Below are 21,273 nucleotides of genomic sequence, written 5' to 3'. Positions count from 1 at the left end.
TTAGATACAGAGTAAAGCTCCCTCTACACTGTCCCCATCAAACACTCCCAGGACAGGTACAGCACAGGGTTAGATACAGAGTAAAGCTCCCTCTACACTGTCTCCATCAAACACTCCCAGGACAGGTACAGCACGGGGTTAGATACAGAGCAAAGCTCCCTCTACACTGTCCCCCCCATCAAACACTCCCAGGACAGGGACAGCACGGGGTTAGATACAGAGTAAAGCTCCCTCTACACTGTCCCCCATCAAACACTCCCAGGACAGGTACAGCACGGGGTTAGATACAGAGTAAAGCTCCCTCTACACTGTCCCCATCAAACACTCCCAGGACAGGTACAGCACGGGGTTAGATACAGAGTAAAGCTCCCTCTACACTGTCCCCGGGACAGGATATTGAATTTGATGATGAACCATGATATGTCGAACAGAACTTTGGTGAGGCCACAGTTGGAGTCCTGTGTGCCGTTCTGGTCACCATATTACAGGAAAGACAGGAATGCGCTCAGGGATTGCAGAGGAGATTATCGGGATACTGCCCGGGATGGAACATTTAAGTTATGAAGAGAGGTTGGATAGGCTTGGATTGTTCTCTCTGGAGCAGAGAAGACTGAGGAGTGACCTGATCGAGGTGTTTAAGACTATGAGGGGCATGGACAGGGGGCAGCTGTCCCCCTTAGTTGTGGGGTCAGTTACGAGGGGACACAGGTTAAATGTGAGGGGTGGGAGGTTTTGGGGGGGTATTAAAGAAAAACTGTTTTACCCAGAGGGTGGTGCCGGTCTGGAGTGCGCTGCCTGGGAGGGTGGTTTAGGCAGGGACGCCTCACATCCTTTAAAAAGTACCTGGGTGAGTACTTGGCACATCATAACATTCAGGGCCTAGTGTTGGCAAGTGCGATTCGGTGGGCAGGTTCAGGACCTTTCGCCTGTGGGTGTAGACTCGATGGGCCAAAGGGCCTCTACTGTGCTGTAGCGTTCCGTGATTCCGTGCAAATGAATATCGGAGCAGACTGGGAGGGCTGAATGGCCTACTCTGGCTCCTAGCTTTCTATGAAGCGGAACTGGATTCAAACCCTCTCCGTTGCGGACCAGTTCCCGAGGCCCGTTAGCCCTCCCGGCCTCCCAGCCTGGCCCGGAGGTACCTACTTGGTCCTTGCCCACGTTCCACGTGATCTTGGGGGTCGGGTGTCCGGAGGCGACGCAGGTGAGCGTGACCTTCTCTCCCTCCTTGCGTACGATCACCTCGGGTGGGCTGTGCTGCACCGATGGCTTGCCTGTTGGCGGGGGAGGTGGTAAACGCAGTGGTTAGAATCACTTGGGGGTGGCTTTTACAGTCGGCGGACCCCCACCCCCCCCACCACCCACCCGCACCCCCCAGCTCGAGTCCCCCCCCCGCCTCCCACCCCCGCAGAGATCTCACCTTCGACAAACACCTGGAGTTGCTTGGTTTTGACAAGGCCGCTGATGGAGGGAGCAGTGGCTTCACAGACGTACGTGCCGCTACTCCTGTAGTTAACCTTGTGTAGGGTCAGTGTGCCCGAGCGAGAGACCACATCCTTGCCCTGCCGGGGAACACAAATCCAAAATCCTCGGTCAGGACAGCGCACGCCAGGGGGGGGGTCCGGTTGCTTCCCCCGCTCTGTCCGGGTACGCAGCAGAGTGGGACAAGTTACCGGATCAGTAATCCTGGAGAACTGGGTTCAGATCCCCCCACCTCCACATCCCAGGAAGTGCTCACTCCTTCACTTACAGTCATCGAAAACACGGCTCACCTCAACATTGGTGAACGTGAACGTAACTGGGATCGAACTGGGGCGGCACAGTGGTTAGCGCCGCTGCCTCACAGCGCCAGGGACCCGGGTTCGATTCCCGGCTTGGGTCACTGTCCGTGTGGAGTTGGTACATTCTCCCCGTCCCTGCGTGGGTTTCCTCCGGGTGCTCCGGTTTCCTCCCTCAGTCCGAAAGACGTGCTGGTTAGATGCATTGGCTGTACTAAATTCTCCCTCGGTGTACCCAAACAGGTGGCAACCAGGGGATTTTCACACTGACTTCATTGCAGTGTTAATGTACGCCGACTCCTGACACTAATCAATAAACTTTTACACAGGCTGTTGGAAAGCGCGGAGAGCGACGAAACTGAGATAAGTAGACGTAAATTCCTAAAATTCATCCCAAAGTAAGCAATCATCACTGCCAAGTGCAGTTGGCAAGGTGCTGCATAATACATGGCGTGCGGGTGGCACAGTGGTTAGCACTGCTGTCTCACAGCGCCAGGGACCCGGGTTCGATTCCCAGCTTGGGTCACTGATGTGTGTGGAGTTTGCATGTTCCCCCCATATCCGCATGGGTTTCCTCCGGGTGCTCCGATTTCCTCCCACAATTTGAAGATATGCGAGTTAGACGCTACATTGCATCCAGGGATTGGCTCGGATAAATGCATGGGGTTACGGGAATGGGGCCTGGGTGAGATTATTGTCGATGCAGGCTCAAAGGGCCAAGTGGGTCCTCCCCCCGCGCTGTGGGCATTCTATAATTTTATGATGCTCTAGGGAAGGAAATCTGCCATCCTTACTGGGGTCTGGCCTACACGTGACAGGCTAACTCCAACCCGTCAGAGAGGAAAGCCAAGACCCTAACTGGGTTCGGCAGGAGTGAGGGGAATCCCTCCCACCTCGATAAACAGCCCCGAGGAGGCATCGAAACAAGGCCCCAACCCCCTGGGGGGACAGGTTCGCCAAGAACGGTGCGTCCAGAGTCACACGGATATGGGCTGTCCTCTCCCAGGGGGGATACTGCTCCATCACAGGGACAGCCGCACGTTAGTTTTTTGTCTACAATGGATGACGAACCTTCTTCCACATGATCTTGGGGGTCACCGATCCCTGAGTGACGCAGGAAACCTGGATGTCGTCTTCGCGACGTACAGTGATCGGTCCCTTGGGATTGAACACGAGAGGGTCCAGGTCTGCTCCAGTGAGGGGGAATGTAAGCGGGGGACAGGGAGTGGAGAAGAGAGAGAGAGACAGAGAGATATGATCAGAGGCAGTTACAGAAAACTTCCTTTACTTTACCCTCCATGTCCCTCCCTCCTTCTCTTTCTCTCCCTCTCTCTACCTCGCTCCCTCCCTCTCTCTACCTTGCTCTCTTTTTCTCCCTCCCTCCTTCTCCCTCCCTCCCCCCCTTCCTCCCCATCTGTCTCTCTCCTTCCCTTTCCCACATGCTCTCCCTTTTCTTCCCTCCCGCTCTCTCCATCACTCTCCTCCCCTCCCCCAAGCTCCCTCCGTCTCTCTCTCTCCCTCCTTCCCTCTCTCTCCCCCACTCTCCGTCTCCCCCTCCCACTCTCCCTCACACTCTCTCTATCCCTCCTTCCCTTTCTCTCTCTGTCTCTCTCTATCTCTCTCTCTACCACTCTCCCTCCCTTGTTTCTTCCCTCTCCCACTCTTCTTCTCTCTCTCTCTCTCCCTTTCCCTTCCTCTCTCTCTCCATCTCTCTCTCCCTCCCTCTCCCTACCTACCCCACTCTCCTTCCCCTCTATCTCCCTCTCTCTCTCTTTCCCGCCCTCTCTCTCTCCCTCCCTCTCTCTCTCTCTCCCTTTCCCTTCCTCTCTCTCTCCATCTCTCTCTCCCTCCCTCTCTCTCCCTACCTACCCCACTCTCCTTCCCCTCTCTCTCTCTCTCTCTCTCTCCCTTTCCCTTCCTCTCTCTCTCCATCTCTCTCTCTCTCCCTCTCTCTCCCTACCTACCCCACTCTCCTTCCCCTCTATCTCCCTCTCTCTCCCTTTCCCGCCCTCTCTCTCTCCCTCCCTCCCTCTCTCTCTCTCTCTTGCCTTCTCTCTCTCTCCACCTCTCTCTCCCTCCCTACCCCACTCTTGTTCCCCTCTCTCTATCTCCCTCTCTCTCTCCCTCCCTCTCCCTCTCTCTCTCTTGCCCTCTCTCTCTCTCCATCTCTCTCTCCTTCCCTCTCTCTCCCTACCTACCCCACTCTTGTTCCCCTCTCTCTATCTCCCTCTCTCTCTCCCTCCCTCTCCCTCTCTCTCTCTCTCTCTTGCCCTCTCTCTCTCTCCATCTCTCTCTCCTTCCCTCTCTCTCCCTACCTACCCCACTCTTGTTCCCCTCTCTCTATCTCCCTCCCTCCCTTTCCCTCCCTCTCTCTTTTCCTGCCTCCTACTCTCCATCTCTCTCCCTATCTCTCTCTCCCTCCCTCTTCCCCTTCCTCCCACCCTCCCTTCCTCTCCCACTCTCCCTCCCTTGCCCTCCCTCCCCCTCTCTCTGTGTGAGGGAGAGCACTGCCCTCACTGCGCCTCTATACCTAACACCCGTACCACATAGTTGGCCATGTCTGAGATGTGGAGCCCAAGGCCTTCTCCCTCCTGTGACTCCTCCAGCCCCCTAGTTTGACGTGTAGTTGTCACCACCCAACCTTTCCATGATGCTCAGGGTCGCTGGCTCCGATTGGGAAGCTGTGTAAGAGGTCAGACACTCGCTATCCCTGCGCCCCACCAACACAACCTAACCCCCACCCATCCATCTCCCAGGTCTCCCACCAATGGGGGGTCTCCACTTTGGCAATGCCCGGCCACTGACACTGTCCGCAAGGCTGAGAGACGGCAGAACAGAAGAAGTAGGCCATTCGGCCCATCAAGCCTGTTCCTCCATTCAACAAGACGGAGTCTGATCTCACACTCTCGCAATTGGAGAGCGAGTAAGCACTCCCATCACCCAATCGGATGATGCCAGATTCTTTCCCTCACACTTATCTAACCTCACCACCCGCCCCCCCCACTCACTGACCCTCCCCCCTCACCTCTGCCCTCGCGAGTTTCTCACGAATGTAGCCCAGTCCATCACTCAGACCAGCCTCCCATCCATTGACTCTGTCTACACTTCCCGCTGCCTCGGAAAAGCAGTCAGTGTAATTAAGGACCCCAGGCACCCCGGACGTTCTCTCTTCCACCTTCTTCCATTGGGAAAAAAACACAAAAGTCCACATTCCAACCAACTCCAGAACAGCTTCTTCCCTGCTGCTGTCAGACTTTTGAATGGACCTACCTCGCATTAAGTTGATCTTTCTCTACACCCTCGCTGTGACTGTAACACTACATTCTGCACGCTCTCCTTTCCTGCTCCCTTATGTACTCTATGAACAGTATGCTCTGTCTGTATAATGTTCAAGAAACAATACTTATCACTGTCTATATCTACACATGTGACAATAATAAATCAAATGAATTAAAAATGCCCTGTCTGAGTGAGTGACCCCACTCCTTGGCAAGGCTTTCCAGAGAGCGGGGGCCTCCGACGAGGGAATCTTAAGATCCCCCCCAAGGCCAGTGTATGGCTTAAACAGAAATTAAGAAACGTTTCGCCCGATGATACTTATTCTCTATCTCGACATCAGTAACACGCAACTCCAGCTTGGAGAGTACGTCAGCCAACCTCCCCTCACCCGGCTAATCCTTCTCCCCCAGATTTTCAACAACCTGCATTTATATAGCGCCGTGAACTTTGCCAGAACAAAACAAGGTTCCCCACGGAAGCAAGTTCTCAGACAGACAGAATTCCATCTCGGGAGAGGCAAGGAGATATCAGGGGCTACTGTTCAAGAGCTCAGTGAAAGAGGGGATGTGTTAAAGGGGGAGACAGAGGGAGAAGGAGCATATCGGAGAGAGGGAGAGAGGGAGAGGTGGAGAGCTTTAGGGAGGGAATTCCAGGGTCTCCAGGGCACTGAAGAAATGGCCACCAAGTGTGGAGCGATGGGAATCAGGGGATGCTGGAGAGGCCGGAATTGGAGGATTGCAGAGATTTTGAAGGCTTGTCAAGGCTGGGGAAGGTAACAGAGATAGGCAGGGTTGTAGGAGCTGGAGAAGGTTACAGAGATAAAGAGGGGTGTAGGGGCTGGAGGAGGTTACAGAGAAGGGAGGGTTGTAGGAGCTGGAGAAGGTTACAGAGATACGGAGGGGTGTAGGGGCTGGAGGAGGTTACAGAGAAGGGAGGGTTGTAGGAGCTGGAGAAGGTTACAGAGATAGGGAGAAGTGTAGGGGCTGGAAGAGGTTACAGAGATAGGGAGAAGTGTAGGGGCTGGGGAAGCTACAGAGATAGGGAGGGGTGTAGGGGCTGGAGGAGGTTACAGAGATAAAGAGGGGTGTAGGGGCTGGAGGAGGTTACAGAGAAGGGAGGGTTGTAGGAGCTGGAGAAGGTTACAGAGATACGGAGGGGTGTAGGGGCTGGAGGAGGTTACAGAGAAGGGAGGGTTGTAGGAGCTGGAGAAGGTTACAGAGATAGGGAGAAGTGTAGGGGCTGGAAGAGGTTACAGAGATAGGGAGAAGTGTAGGGGCTGGAAGAGGTTACAGAGATAGGGAGAAGTGTAGGGGCTGGGGAAGCTACAGAGATAGGGAGGGGTGTAGGGGCTGGAGGAGGTTACAGAGATAAAGAGAGGTGTAGGGGCTGGAGGAGGTTACAGAGATAGGCAGGGTTGTAGGAGCTGGAGAAGGTTACAGAGATACGGAGGGGTGTAGGGGCTGGAGGAGGTTACAGAGAAGGGAGGGTTGTAGGAGCTGGAGAAGGTTACAGAGATAGGGAGAAGTGTAGGGGCTGGAAGAGGTTACAGAGATAGGGAGAAGTGTAGGGGCTGGGGAAGCTACAGAGATAGGGAGGGGCGTAGGGGCTGGAGGAGGTTACAGAGATAAAGAGGGGTGTAGGGGCTGGAGGAGGTTACAGAGATAGGCAGGGTTGTAGGAGCTGGAGAAGGTTACAGAGATAAAGAGGGGTGTAGGGGCTGGAGGAGGTTACAGAGAAGGGAGGGTTGTAGGAGCTGGAGAAGGTTACAGAGATACGGAGGGGTGTAGGGGCTGGAGGAGGTTACAGAGAAGGGAGGGTTGTAGGAGCTGGAGAAGGTTACAGAGATAGGGAGAAGTGTAGGGGCTGGAAGAGGTTACAGAGATAGGGAGAAGTGTAGGGGCTGGGGAAGCTACAGAGATAGGGAGGGGTGTAGGGGCTGGAGGAGGTTACAGAGATAAAGAGGGGTGTAGGGGCTGGAGGAGGTTACAGAGAAGGGAGGGTTGTAGGAGCTGGAGAAGGTTACAGAGATACGGAGGGGTGTAGGGGCTGGAGGAGGTTACAGAGAAGGGAGGGTTGTAGGAGCTGGAGAAGGTTACAGAGATAGGGAGAAGTGTAGGGGCTGGAAGAGGTTACAGAGATAGGGAGAAGTGTAGGGGCTGGAAGAGGTTACAGAGATAGGGAGAAGTGTAGGGGCTGGGGAAGCTACAGAGATAGGGAGGGGTGTAGGGGCTGGAGGAGGTTACAGAGATAAAGAGAGGTGTAGGGGCTGGAGGAGGTTACAGAGATAGGCAGGGTTGTAGGAGCTGGAGAAGGTTACAGAGATACGGAGGGGTGTAGGGGCTGGAGGAGGTTACAGAGAAGGGAGGGTTGTAGGAGCTGGAGAAGGTTACAGAGATAGGGAGAAGTGTAGGGGCTGGAAGAGGTTACAGAGATAGGGAGAAGTGTAGGGGCTGGGGAAGCTACAGAGATAGGGAGGGGCGTAGGGGCTGGAGGAGGTTACAGAGATTGGGAGGGGTGTAAGGGCTGGAGGAGGTTACAGAAATAGGGAGGGGTGTAGGGGCTGGGGAGATTACAGAGGTAAGGGAGCGTTGTAGGGGCTGGAGGAGGTTCCAGAGAAAGGGAGAGGGTCAATGGTGAATTTGAATATAAGGTTGAGATATATAAGACTGAGGTGATGATAGATGTGGACTAAGTGATGTTGTGTGTAAATGCAGCAAATTTAGGGAGAGGTATGTGATACAGGTACACCCTCATGCTGCTCCCTGCCCCCCATCACCCTCAGTTTCCCCGACCCTCACACCCCTCTCCCTTCAGTCCCCCACACTCTGATTTACTCCCGCACTCTCTCTCCAGTCCCAATGACTTGACCAACTGGTGTTGACATCGAACCCTCAGCTCGCTACTCTGCACCAGCCACAACCCCCCGCTCTCCCCTGGCAAATATCCGGCAGGGGTGAGACAGTGTGAGACGGGTGAACATTGTCTGGTAGGACTGGTGAGGGTTCAGAATGACCGGGAGTGGGATAGCTTGACCTTGGTTTCGGACAAAGCTCGGCACAACATCGAGGGCCGAAGGGCCTGTACCGTTCTATCGTTACTTACAATTCACAAAAATGCTGACGTCTTTTTTCAGAACCACTTCACTGGGGGCATCGAAATCCAGAGCCTCGCACTGGTACTGGCCACTTTGCTCTTTGGTTAGGTTCTTCAGGACAAGAATCCCATCCTTGTGCCCGCTCAGTTCGATCTCCTCACTCCCCTGTGGAGAAGACGAATTTGGATAAATGTGAGGTTACTCACTTTGGAAGCAAAAACAAGGTGACGGATTCTTACCCGAATGGCTGCAAATTGGGAGAGGGGAGTGTGCAAGGGGATGTGGGTGTACCAGTTGCTGAAGGTAAGGATGCAGGTTCAGCAAGCGTAAAGAAGGCAGATGGTCTGTTGGCCTTCATTGCGAGAGAGTACAAGAGCGAGGGATGTGTTGTTGCAATTATACAGGGCATTGGTGAGGCCACACCTCGACTACTGTGATGCTGGCGTTGGACTGGGGTGGGCACACTACAACGTTTCACAACACCAGGTTAAAGTCCAACAGGTTTACTTAGGAACACAATCTTTTGGAGCGCTGCGGCATGGTGGCGCAGTGGTCAGCATTGCTGCCTCACAGCTCCAGGGAGCTGGGTTCGATTCCCGGATTGGGTCACTGCCCGTGCGGAGTCTGCATGTTCTCCCTGCGTCTGTGTGGGTTTCCATCTCGCGGTCCAAGGATGTGTAGGTTAGGTGCATTGGCCATGCTAAATTGCCCCTTCGTGTCCTGGGATGCGTAGATTAGAGCGATTAGCAGGGTAAATATGTGGGATTACGGGATTAGGGCTGAGGTGGGATCGCTGTTGGTGCAAATGTTTGGATTCTAGGATTCTATGTTCCTTCATCAAGTGAGTCCAAGAATGTTGTGTGCCGTTTTGGTCTCCTTTTCTGGGGAAGGATGTTCTTGTCCTCGAGGGAGTGCAGCAAAGGTTTACCAGGCTGATTCTGGGGATGGTGGGACTGATGTATGAGAGATTGACGAGATTAGGATTGTTTTCGCTGGTGGTCAAATGAATGAGGGGGGGGATCTCATAGAGACTTATACAATTCTAACAGGACTGGAGAGGGTAGATGCAGGGAGGATGTTCCCAATGGTGGGGGAGAACTAGAACCCGGGGGTCACAGCCTGAGGGTTCAGGGTAGACCATCTAGGACGGAGGTGGGGAGATGTTTCTTCACCCGATGAGAACATAAGAACATAAGAAATAGGAGCAGGAGTAGGCCATCTAGCCCTTCGAGCCTGCCCCGCCATTCAATAAGATCATGGCTGATCTGTCGTGGCTCAGTTCCACATTCCCGCCCTCTCCCCATAACCCTTAATCCCCTCTCTTATCAAGAACCCATCAACCCGCGTCTTAAAAATATTTAGCGAGGCAGCCTCCACCACTTCAACGGGCAGAGAATTCCAGAGATTCACCACCCTTTGAGTGAGGAAGTTCCTCCTCAACTCCGTTCTAAACCGCCCCCCTTTTATCTTGAGGCTGTGCCCCCTAGTCCTACTGTCTTTTTTGAGCGGGAAGAGTCTCTCCACCTCTATCCTATCCATCCCATTCATCATCTTATACGTCTCAATGAGATCTCCCCTCATTCTTCTAAACTCTAACGAGTACAAGCCTAGTTTATTCAGCCTCTCCTCATAGCTCAACCCCCTCAACTCCGGTATCAGCCTAGTAAACCTCCTCTGCACTCCCTCCAGGGCCAAAATATCCTTGCGCAGCCTCTGGAATTCATTAACACAGGAAGTAGTTGATGTTAAAACATTGAATGTATTCAAGAGGCAGCTGGATATCGCAATTGGGGTGAATGGGATTGATGGTTAAGAGGAGAAAGCAGGATTAGGCTATTGAGTTGGACAATCAGCCATGATCGTGATGAATGGCGGAGCAGGCTCGATGGGCCAAATGGCCTCCTCCTGCTCCTATCTTCCATGTTTCCAATCACATCAACAACACGACGAAATCACACAGGCCCAGAGCGAGAGATTAACTCAAACGATACACCCCAAGTTCACCAGAAGATTGCCAACCAGCTCTGTAACACAATCAATAAATCAACAGTCACACTGTGGCGCGGCACAGTGGTTAGCTCCGCTGCCTCACAGCGCCAAGGACCTGGGTTCGATTCCCGGCTTGGGTCACTGAGTGGAGTTTGCATGTTCTCCCCGTGTCTGCGTGGGTTTCCTTTGGGCGCTCCGGTTTCCTGCCACAGTGCTGGTTAGGGTGCACTGGCCGTATCAAATTCATTCTTGTGGGACTTGGGTGTCGTTGGCTGGCCAGCGTTTATTGCCCATCCCTAGTTGCCCTGGAGAAGGTGGTGGTGAGCTGCCTTCTTGAATCGCTGCAGTCCCTGTTCCGTGAGTTGACCCACAATACCGTTAGGGAGGGAATTTCAGGATTTTGACCCAACAACCGTGCGCCCGAACAGTGCCAGAGTGTGGCGACTGGGGGAATTTCACAGTAGCTTCATTGCAACGTTAATGTAAGCCTACTTGTGACACTAATAAATAAACTTAAAGTATCAATAAATCGCTGGAACACATAGAATCCCTTAAGTACAGAAGGAGGCCATTCAGCCCATCGAGTCTGCACCGACAACAATCCCACCCAGGCCCTATCCCCATAACCCAAAGGGGCAATTTAGCACGGCCAATCCAACTAATCTGTACATCTTTCAGGTTTGGGAGGAAGCCGGAGCACCCGGAGGAAACCCACGCAGACACGGGGAGAATGTGCAGACTTCATACAGTGACCCGAGGCCGGGGAATCGAACCCGGGCCCCTGGCGCTGTGAGGCAGTAGTGCGAACCCACTGCGCCACATGGTGAACCCCTCTGCCAATGCCCCAACACCAGTCACTCAACACTCTCCCCACTCTCAATCCCCTACTCCCTTGCGAGCAGCTCCCTCTCCCTGTGAGGGAAACGCCTCCACCCTCACTAAGTGCCCCTCTACCCCTCCATTCCCCTCATCCCCTTGCCCTCACACTCGTGCGCACCCCCCCACTCCCCCCATCATCCTCTGTACAGACCCTCGCACCCTGCACCCTTCTGTCCTCCATACTCTGATTCACCCCCCACGCTCTCTGGTCAGTCCCAATGATTTGCCCATCCTGTGCTGGCACCGCACCCCTAACCCGCAGCTCCGCGCCACCCAGAAGCCACCTCCCCCCCCCCCCCGCCCCCCCCGCAGCAGTCGCTGGCTCCCCTCCTCCCACCCTCTCCCATCACCCACCTCAAGTTTGTAGAAGATGTAGTCAGGCTGTGGGAAGCCATCAGCGGAGCAGTGGAGAGTGACATCATCGCCTTCCTTCAAGATGGCGTCCGAGGTGGCATTCAAGGTCACGACCTCCGTGTGATCTAACAGAGAAAGGAAGCGGGGGGTGGGCAAGCAGGGGGGGTGGTGAGTGTACAGTCAGTGTTGTTGTACTTCCCGATTGCCAATTAACTCAATACCCCGCACCCTTCCCTCCCGTCCTTCTCCCCAACTCACTCTTCATCCACCAACAGAATCCCCCCAACCATGCGTCAATGCCACTCAGCCATCTTGTCACCCTCGCTCCCCTGAGCCAATAGAAATCCTCTTATCTCACTCTTAAAAGTCCAGAATGCACAGTTATAGTCGGCGTTGGGTCCACCCCTTCGTCTGGACAGATAAGGGCCCAGCGCTTGGTACAAGTTCTAAAATCATTTTCATTTATTGAACAGAACACAAAAAGATGAACATGACTGAGGCGAAAATTAAACAAACTTGGAGACTGGCTTCTGAAACTGAACTGACGCACCATAAAAGCAAAATATATTTATACCCTTACCCTGTTATTAGAATTTTTTTCTCTGTCTGGAAAATCAGTCCGTGTAACTGCTGTTGTTTGCCTGCATTGTGTACCCTTCAGGAATGCAGTCAACATTCAGCTAACCCAGCATGCCTTCTGATTCTACATATAGTCAAGCCAACTCAATTGTTCAGCTTGGCAGAGTTAGTTGCACAATTAGAACTATCTTAAACTGAAGTCTTTGCGTAGACTGAAGCAAACAAACACAGGATCTCTCGATCGGGTGGGCTAGAGAGAGAGCAAGAGTTCAAGATTTACTCTCCCCTTAGTATGAGGGTGTCTTTTCTGACAGTTGTTCCCCGCTGAATGTGACATGGCAACAATGTTAAAGTTCCATCCTCTCTCCCTTAACCCTCCCCAACACTCACAGGGCCCAAGCCCCGATAAGTATAGAGGGATATGGAATTTAAGAGGCACGGGGACAGAGAGGTATGGGACTTAGGAGCCATGGTTAGTAAGTTTGCAGATGACACCAATATTGGTGGCATAGTGGACAGTGAGAAAGGTTGTTTAAAATTGCAATAGGATCTTGATCAATTGGGCCAGTGGGCTGACGAATGGCAGATGGAGTTTAATTTAGATAAGTGCGAGCTGATGCATTTTGGTAGATTGAACCAGGGCAGGACTTATTCAGTTAATGGGAGGGTGATGGGGAGAGTTACCGAACAAAGAGATCTAGGGGTACAGGTTCATAGCTCCTTGAAAGTGGAGTCACAGGTGGACAGAGTGGTGAAGAAGGCATTTGGCATGCTTGGTTTCATTGGTCAGAACATTGAATACAGGAGTTGGGGCGTCTTGTTGAAGTTGTACAAGACATTGGTAAGGCCACACTTAGAATACTGTGTACATTTCTGATCACCCTATTATAGAAAGGATATTATTAGACAAGAAAGAGTGCAGAAAAGATTTACTAGGATACTACCGGGACTTGATAGATTGGAGAGGCTGGATTTTTATTTGGAGTGTAGGAGGCTGAGGGGTGATCTTACAGAGGTCTACAAAATAATGAGGGGCACAGATCAGCTAGATAGACAATATCTTTTCCCAAAGGTAGGGGAGCCTAAAACTAGAGGGCACAGGTTTAAGGTGAGTGGGGAGAGATACAAAAGGGTCCAGAGGGGCAATTTTTTTTCACACAGAGGTTGGTGAGTGTCTGGAACAAGCTGCCAGAGGTAGTAAAAGAGACAGGTTTAGAGTGTTATATGGGTACAATGAGTATAGAGTGGTATGGGCCAAACATGGGCAACTGGGATTAGCTGAGTGGTTCAAAAAAAGGGCAACGTGGACAAGTTGGGTCATGCTGTAAATTTCTATGAAGGAACAGTTTCTCAGTGTCACCCCTATCACTGTAATACGTTAAGCCTGTTACCTCACTCATTCCCCCAACTCCGAATCCTAAGGCCAGGAGGAAACCCAGTGGATTCTGCAGTCAGCAGCATTGCCTCCGCCTCTCAACTCTCCCTCACCCCCGCCATCCCAGTCCCCCCCTGCCCATCATACAACCTTCTTTAGCTTCCTCCCATCAACAATCTCTCCTGGTCCCTCCACTCCAACACTGTAGATAAGAAAGCCCCCCCATGCCTCTACTTTCTCAGGAGGCTAAGGAAATTTGGTATGTCCGCTACAACTCTCTCCAATTTCTACAGTTGCACCATAGAACGCATTGTGTCTGGATGTATCACAGCTTGGTGTGGTTCCTGCTCTGACCAAAACTGCAAGAAACGACAAAGCATTGTGAAGATAAGAACATGAGAATTAGGAGCAGGAGTGGGCCATCTGGCCCCTCGAGCCTGCCCCACCATTCAATAAGATCATGGCTGATCTTTTCATGGACTCAGCTCCACTTACCCACCCACTCACCACAACCCTTAATCCCTTTACTGTTCAATAATTTATTTATCTTTGCCTTAAAAACATTCAAAGAGGTAGCCTCAACTGGACAGGGAATTCCACAGATTCACAACCCTTTGTGTGAAGAAGTTCCTCCTCAACTCAGTCCTAAATCTGCTCCCCTTATTTTGAGGCTATGCCTCCTAGTTCTAGTTTCACCCACCAGTGGAAACAACTTCCCTGCTTCTGTCTATTCCCTTCATAACCCTATATGTTTCTATAAAATCTCCCCTCATTCTTCTGAATTCCAATGAGTATATCCCCAGTCTACTCAATCTCTCCTCATAAGCCAACCCTCTCAACTCCGGAATCAACCTAGTGAATCTCCTCTGCACCCCCTCCAGTGCCAGTGAATGTAACCCAGTCCATCACTCAAACCAGCACCCCCATCCACTGACTCCGTCAACACCTCCCGCTGCCATGGAAGAGTAGCCAGCAAAATCAGGGAGCCAATGCACCCCGGACATCCTCTCTCCCACCTTCTTCCATCAGGAAAAAGATACAAAGGTCTGAGGATATGTACCAATCGACTCAAGAACAGCTTCTTCCCTGCTGTTGTCAGACTTTTGAATGGACTTTCCTTGCATTAAGTTGATCTTTCTCTACATTCTACTTATGACTGTAACACTACATAGTGGGAGGGATTATTACTTAAAGGGTGAAAAGCTGCAGCGTGCTATGGTGCAGAGGGACCTGGGGGTCCTTGTCCACGAATCGCAAAAACCCAGTCTGCAGGTGCAGCAGGTGATCAGGAAGGCGAATGGGATGCTGGCCTTTATTGCGAGGGGGATTGAATATAAAAGCAAGGAGGTCTTGCTGCAACTGTACAGGGTACTGGTGAGGCCGCAGCTGGAGTACTGTGTGCAGTTTTGGTCCCCGCACTTGCAAAAGGATATATTGGCCTTGGAGGGAGTGCAAAGAAGTTTCACCAGGCTGATACCAGAGATGAGGGGGTTGGACTATGAAGAGAGACTAAATAGACTGGGTCTGTACTCGTTCGAGTTTAGAAGGCTGAGGGGGGATCTTATAGAGATGTATAAGATAATGAAGGGGATGGATAGGGTAGAGGTAGAGAGATTCTTCCCGCTTAGAAAGGATAGCAGGACTAGAGGGCACAGCCTCGAGATAAGGGAGGGGGGCAGTTTAGATCGGAGTTGAGGAGGAACTTCTTCACTCAAGGGGTGGTGAATCTCTGGAATTCTCTGCCCGTTGAAGTGGTGGAGGCTGCCTCGCTGAATATATTTAAGTCACGGGTAGAAAGATTTCTGATAGACAAGGGGAATTAAGGGTTATGGGGAGAAAGCGGGAAAGTGGAACTGATCCACTTCAGATCAGCCATGATCTTATTGAATGGCGGGGCAGGCTCGAAGGGCTAGATGGCCTACTCCTGCTCCTATTTCTTATGTTCTTACTGCATTCTGCACTCTCTCGTTTCCTTCTCTATGAATGGTATGCTTTGTTTGAAGAGCACGCAAGAAACAATACTTTTCACTGTATCCCAATAATAGGGGCAGCACGGTAGCATAGTGGTTAGCACCGCTGCCTTACAGCGGCAGGGACCTGGGTTCGATTCCTGGCTTGGGTCAGTGTCTGTGTGGAGTCTGCACACTCTCCCCATGTCTGCGTGGGTTTCCTCCGGGTGCTCCGGTTTCCTCCCACATTCTGAAAGACGTGCCGGTTAGGTGCATTGACCCGATTGTGGCAATGAGGGGGCTTTCTCAGTAGTTTCACTGCAATGTTAATGTAAGCTTTACGTGACTAATAGATCAACTTTAACTCCATGTGACAACATTAGATTGCACACTGACCGACTCGAGTGCAGTTTCTTCCCTGTTGCTGCCAGACATTTGAATGGACCCACCTTATATTAAGTTGATCTTTCTCTACACCCTAGCTGTGACTGTAACACTACATCCTGCACCCTCTCCTTTCCTTCTTCCCTATGTGCTCTATGAACAGTATGATTTGTCTGCATAGCGCGCAAGAAACAATACTTTTCACTGTGTACCAACACACGTGACAATAATAAATCAAATCAAATCCCCTGCAGTGCTCCCAGAAAGCAGGAGTTACCACTCACAGTGTAGGGTGACTTGGAATGGTTCAGAATCCAGACTATATTTCATTCCTTCCATCATCTGATAGCGAACCTGGCAGTGATATTTCGAGTCCTTGTCAGCCTTGGATGGTTTGAAGTAGAGTTTATTGGTCACAGTGTACAGCCCACTCGCCTCCTTCACCACGCGAGACATCATGTACATTTCTAAGGGTGGACACAGAGAGAGAGTGAGAGAGGAGCAGAGAGAACAAAATCACCCTTCATCCCACACCCCATCCATGACCATATCCATCCTCCCTCACTTCATCCAGCTCCCCTCTTCAATCTATCGATACTCTTTGCTTCAAATGTTCCTTCTGGGAGCAAGTCCCACATTCTCCCCCACTCCCTGTGGGAGTGAGTCCCACATTCTCCCCACTCCCTGTGGGAGCGAGTCCCACATTCTCCCCACTCCCTGTGGGAGTGAGTCCCACATTCTCCCCACTCCCTGTGGGAGCGAGTCCCACATTCTCCCCACTCCCTGTGGGAGCGGGTCCCACATTCTCCCCACTCCCTGTGGGAGCGAGTCCCACATTCTCCCCACTCCCCGTGGGAGCGAGTCCCACATTCTCCCCCACTCCCTGTGGGAGCGAGTCCCACATTCTCCCCCACTCCCCGTGGGAGTGAGTCCCACATTCTCCCCCACTCCCCGTGGGAGCGAGTCCCACATTCTCCCCCACTCCCTGTGGGAGTGAGTCCCACATTCTCCCCACTCCCTGTGGGAGCGAGTCCCACATTCTCCCCACTCCCTGTGGGAACGAGTCCCACATTCTCCCCACTCCCTGTGGGAACGAGTCCCACATTCTCCCCACTCCCCGTGGGAGCGAGTCCCACATTCTCCCCACTCCCTGTGGGAGCGAGTCCCACATTCTCCCCACTCCCTGTGGGAGCGAGTCCCACATTCTCCCCACTCCCTGTGGGAGTGAGTCCCACATTCTCCCCACTCCCTGTGGGAGCGAGTCCCACATTCTCCCCACTCCCTGTGGGAGCGAGTCCCACATTCTCCCCACTCCCTGTGGGAGCGAGTCCCACATTCTCCCCACTCCCTGTGGGAGCGAGTCCCACATTCTCCCCACTCCCTGTGGGAGCGAGTCCCACATTCTCCCCAATCCCTGTGGGAGCGAGTCCCACATTCTCCCCCACTCCCTGTGGGAGCGAGTCCCACATTCTCCCCCACTCCCTGTGGGAGCGAGTCCCACATTCTCCCCACTCCCTGTGGGAGTGAGTCCCACATTCTCCCCCACTCCCTGTGGGAGCGAGTCCCACATTCTCCCCACTCCCTGTGGGAGCGAGTCCCACATTCTCCCCACTCCCTGTGGGAGCGAGTCCCACATTCTCCCCACTCCCTGTGGGAGCTAGTCCCACAGGTATCCATCTATCCACTCAGGTGAATTTTATGGAGCTGTGGCCCTTATTTGGGAAAGCAGTTAGGAGTGCGCTTATGGATCTCCATCGTGTCCGGGGTCAATACTAATCCAAGCAATTGAAGTATTGATGATCTGGGGGTCACTGTCACATTGCTGTTTGTGGGATCTTGCTGTGTATAAATTGGGTGCCTCATTGTTGCGTTACAACAGTGACAATGTTTGAGGAAGTATCTTGTTGACTTTGGGAGGTTTTGAAATTGTGAAAGTAGTTACTTCAATTTCAATATTGGGAGTTTTGACCTGGATGAAAGGGCTTCATTCTTTGGAGATCAAATCTATGATTTTCCAGCCCAGAGAAAAGTTAGTGGAAGAGAGAGAGAGAGAGAGACAGACAGATAGAGAAAAGGAGAGAGGAAGAAAAAAGTGGAAGGGAGAGAGAGAGACAAGGAGAGAGTGACGGAGAGAGAGAGACAAAGAGAGAGTGACGGACAGATAGATAGAGAAAAGGAGAGAGAGAGAATAAAGTGAGAAGGAGGGTGAGGCAAAGAGAGAGTGACAGAGAGAGAGAGACAGACAGAGAGAGAGAGGAAGAAAGAGAAAAACAGAGAGGCAGAGAGAGACAGAAGGAGAGAGAGAGAGATAGAGAGACAAGAGCAAACAGACAAAAGCGGGACAGACAGAGAGAGATAAAGAGAAAGTGACAAAGAGCCAGAGAAAGACAAGGAGGCGGAGAAAGGGAGAGAGATGGAAACTGAGGCAGAGGGAGAGGGAGAAAGAGAGACAGCAAGAGAAGGATAGTGGAGAGAGATCCACTATCTTTCAAGAGACAGTATCTGAAAGAGACAGAGATAGATAGAGAGTAAGAGAGTGAGAAAGAGGGACGGAGAAAGAGGGCAGTGAGAGAGAGAGAGAGAAAGAGGAATTGGGAGAGAGATGGACAGAGAGAGACAGAGATGAGACAAAGACGGACAGCGAGAAGGGTGACTGGCAGGTGGTGAGGTGGGGAAGGAGATGGCAGGCTTCATAGTCACAGCTCTGTCTTTAATTAGCTGTATCCCTGTGTGCACTGGGGATGTCCCGCTGAGATTCAGCTGGGGAGAACCTACCATTATCACTTAGCAAATTCACCCATTTAAACACAGACTGATTGGGAGGCAAGCCAGGGGTGTGATAAAGAGACTGCAGAGAACACACAGCCCCTTACACACAGCCCCCTCTCCCTGCTAATCTCAACAGCACACACCCAAGAGAGAGGGAGAGATAGAGAGAGGGAAAGAGATAGAGTGAGACAGAGAGACAGAGTGAGACAGAGAGAGGGAGAGTGAGAGACAGAGATGGACAGAGAGAGAGAGAGAGCGAGAGAGAGGGAGAGTGAGACAGAATAAAACAGAGAGAGGGAAAGAGAGGCAGTGAAAGAAAGAGAGAGAGAGACAGGCAGACAGACAGAGAGAGAGAGAGACAGGCAGACAGACAGAGAGAGAGGAGGACAGAGAGAGAGACAGAGAGAGAGAGAGAGACAGAGAGAGAGAGGGAGAGAGAGAGCTAGAGAGTGACAGAAAGGGAGACAAAATGAGACAGAGAGAGGGAGAGTGGGACAAAGAAAAACAGAGCGAGAGAGACAGGAAGAGAGAGAGACAAATAAGGAGGGAATGAAAGAGAGAGACAAAGGAGAGATAGACTGAGAGACAGGGTGATGAGAGAGACAGAGTGACGAAAGAGACAGAGTGACAAAGAGAGGCAGAGTGAGACAGAGAGAGGGAAAGTGAAACAGAGAAAATCAGAGAAACAGAGAGAGGAGAGAGAGAGGCAGAGAAAAATAAGGAGGGAGTGATAGAAAGAGAGAGAGATATAGGCAAAGAGAGACAGAGAGAGACAAAGAGAGCCAGAGAGAGGAAAACAAGGAGAGAGACAGAGAGAGAGAGTGAGAGACAGAGAGAGAGAGAGACAAAGAGAGAGACAGAGGGAGTGAACTAGACAGAGAGAAAGAGAGAGTGAAAGAGAGTCAGCGAGAGATCAGGCAGAGACACAGAGACAGACAGAGAGTGAGAGAGAGAGCGAGAGACAATGTGAAAGAGAGAGAGAGAGATCCAGAGACAGCAAGAGAGAAAGAGAGACACACACACAGACAGGGACAGACAGACAGGGTGATAGAGTCAGACAGAGACACACAGAGACAGAGAGTGAGAAAGACAGAGAGAGAGAGAGACAGGGAGACACAGAGAGAGTGACAGGGAGTCACAGAGAGAGAGTGGGAGAGAGAGACAGGGAGACAAAGAGAGAGAGAGACAGGGAGACACAGAGAGCGGGTGGGGGGATGCTGACGAGTTAAACATGTAAATTTGGATTGGCAGCAGCGGGGGGATTGGAGTAAGCTCCAGTTCGGAGCAGTCAGACACCACAATGGAGCGGAACTTACCCATGCTGCATTGTCTAGACGCAGGGCCAGACTCCAAGATATCCATCAGGACGTCCCACATCCCCCTGTCCCCCGGGGAGAAGAGGGGAGGGGAGGGGGGGGGTGTCCTACCTCAGCTGTGTGCGCGCTGGTTCAAAGCCCGTATCCCCAAGGCTTCCTGGCTCACCCAGTATCAAAGAGGGTCACAGCTGATCTCGCCATCTGTCCTCACTGTGTCTGAGCCCATTTCCCCAGACTCCAGGGCCGGGGGGGGGGGGTGGCGGGGATTGCAGTGGGGGTGGGGAGGGGGTTGGGGGGGGATAGAGGCTGAATGTGTGCCTGACACAATCCTGTCTGGGAACAGACACGTACATCTGCTTCTGTGGACTGCTGCTTAGTGGGACACCCGCAAACTGCACACCACCCCCCCCCCACACATCGAGACGTTCAAACCTTTACTCCTCCAAACCTACCAAATCTCCGGTTCTCTTTCTCTCTCTTTTATCTCTTTCTTCTGCTCTCTCTCTCTCCCTCTGTCTCATTTTCCCCTCTCTCTCTCTCTCTCTTTCACTCCCTCCCTCTCTCCAACCCCGGGAGATGGACTGGCATAAGGGTGAGGTTGGGGAGGAGGGATGGAGAGAGGGTGAGAAAGAGAGAGAGACAGAGGGGGGGAGAGAGGGAGAGAAAGAGAGGGTGGGAGAGGGAGAGAAGAGGGAGGGATGGAGAGAGGGTGAGAAAGAGAGAGAGACAGAGGGGGGGAGAGAGGGAGAGAAAGAGAGGGTGAGAGAGGGAGGGAGGGAGAGATGGAGAGGGAGAGAGGGGGAGAGAAAGAGAGGGCAAAAGAGGGAGAAAAAGAGGGAGGGATGGAGAGAGGGAGAGAGAGAGAGGCAGAGAGAGAGGGAGAGATGGAGAGAGAGGGAGAGACAGAGGGAGGGGGAGAGAGAGAAAGAGAGAGGGAGACGCAGAAGGAGGGGGAGAGAGAGAGGGAGAGGCAGATGGAGAGGGAGAGAGAGAGAGAGGGAGAGAGGGAGAGAGGGAGAAGGAGAGGGAGGGAGAGAGGGAGAGAAATAGGAAATAGAAGACAGAGAGAGAGAAATAGAGAGAGAAAGAGAGAGCAAAATAGAGAGAGACAGAGAGAGAGAAATAGAGAGAGAAAGAGAGAGCGGAAAGAGAGACAGAGGGAGAGAGAGAAAAGAGAGAGCAGGAGAGGGAGAATGAGACGAAAAGGGAGGGAGAGAGGGAACGAGAGAACAGGAGAGGGAAAGAGAGAGCAGATGAAGGCAAAAGCAAGAGGGCAAATGGAGGGAGAGAAAATGAGGGAGAGAGTTGTGGAGAGCGCGAGTGAAGGGTGAAGGGAAAGGGGGAATGAGAAAGCGAGCTGAAGGGAAGGAGAGAAGGTGCCAGAGAGGGTGTAGAGGGAGAGGGGGAGAGAGAAAGGAAGCGTCAGAGAGAAAATAGAAAGGGTGAGAGAGAGACAGAGCGAGAGGAGAGAGAGAGAGAGAGAGAATGTGAGACAGAGAGGGAGCAAAAGCTTGTGCGGAGAGGAAGT

General features: G+C 52.3%; 1 protein-coding gene across 3 annotated transcripts in view; it reads right to left on the bottom strand.

Annotated features, from left to right (window-relative positions):
- LOC145337606 (basal cell adhesion molecule-like) overlaps positions 1–21,273 on the bottom strand; it is a 125,284-nt gene that overhangs the window by 25,702 nt on the left and 78,309 nt on the right. For all 3 annotated transcript variants that reach the window (XM_080182401.1, XM_080182400.1, XM_080182402.1), the window contains exons 6-11: positions 15,945–16,127; positions 11,374–11,498; positions 8,160–8,316; positions 2,850–2,965; positions 1,421–1,562; positions 1,147–1,274 (exon numbers count right to left, since the gene is read on the bottom strand). In XM_080182401.1, coding sequence (XP_080038527.1) covers positions 1,147–1,274; positions 1,421–1,562; positions 2,850–2,965; positions 8,160–8,316; positions 11,374–11,498; positions 15,945–16,127 — 851 coding nt within the window. The remainder of the gene's footprint in view (positions 1–1,146; positions 1,275–1,420; positions 1,563–2,849; positions 2,966–8,159; positions 8,317–11,373; positions 11,499–15,944; positions 16,128–21,273) is intronic.

The sequence above is a fragment of the Carcharhinus amblyrhynchos genome, unplaced genomic scaffold, assembly GCF_965287045.1.
Source record: "Carcharhinus amblyrhynchos unplaced genomic scaffold, sCarAmb.v2.hapA scaffold_53, whole genome shotgun sequence".
NCBI classification, from domain to species: domain Eukaryota; kingdom Metazoa; phylum Chordata; class Chondrichthyes; order Carcharhiniformes; family Carcharhinidae; genus Carcharhinus; species Carcharhinus amblyrhynchos.
This window is presented reverse-complemented; position numbering and strand designations above follow the sequence as displayed.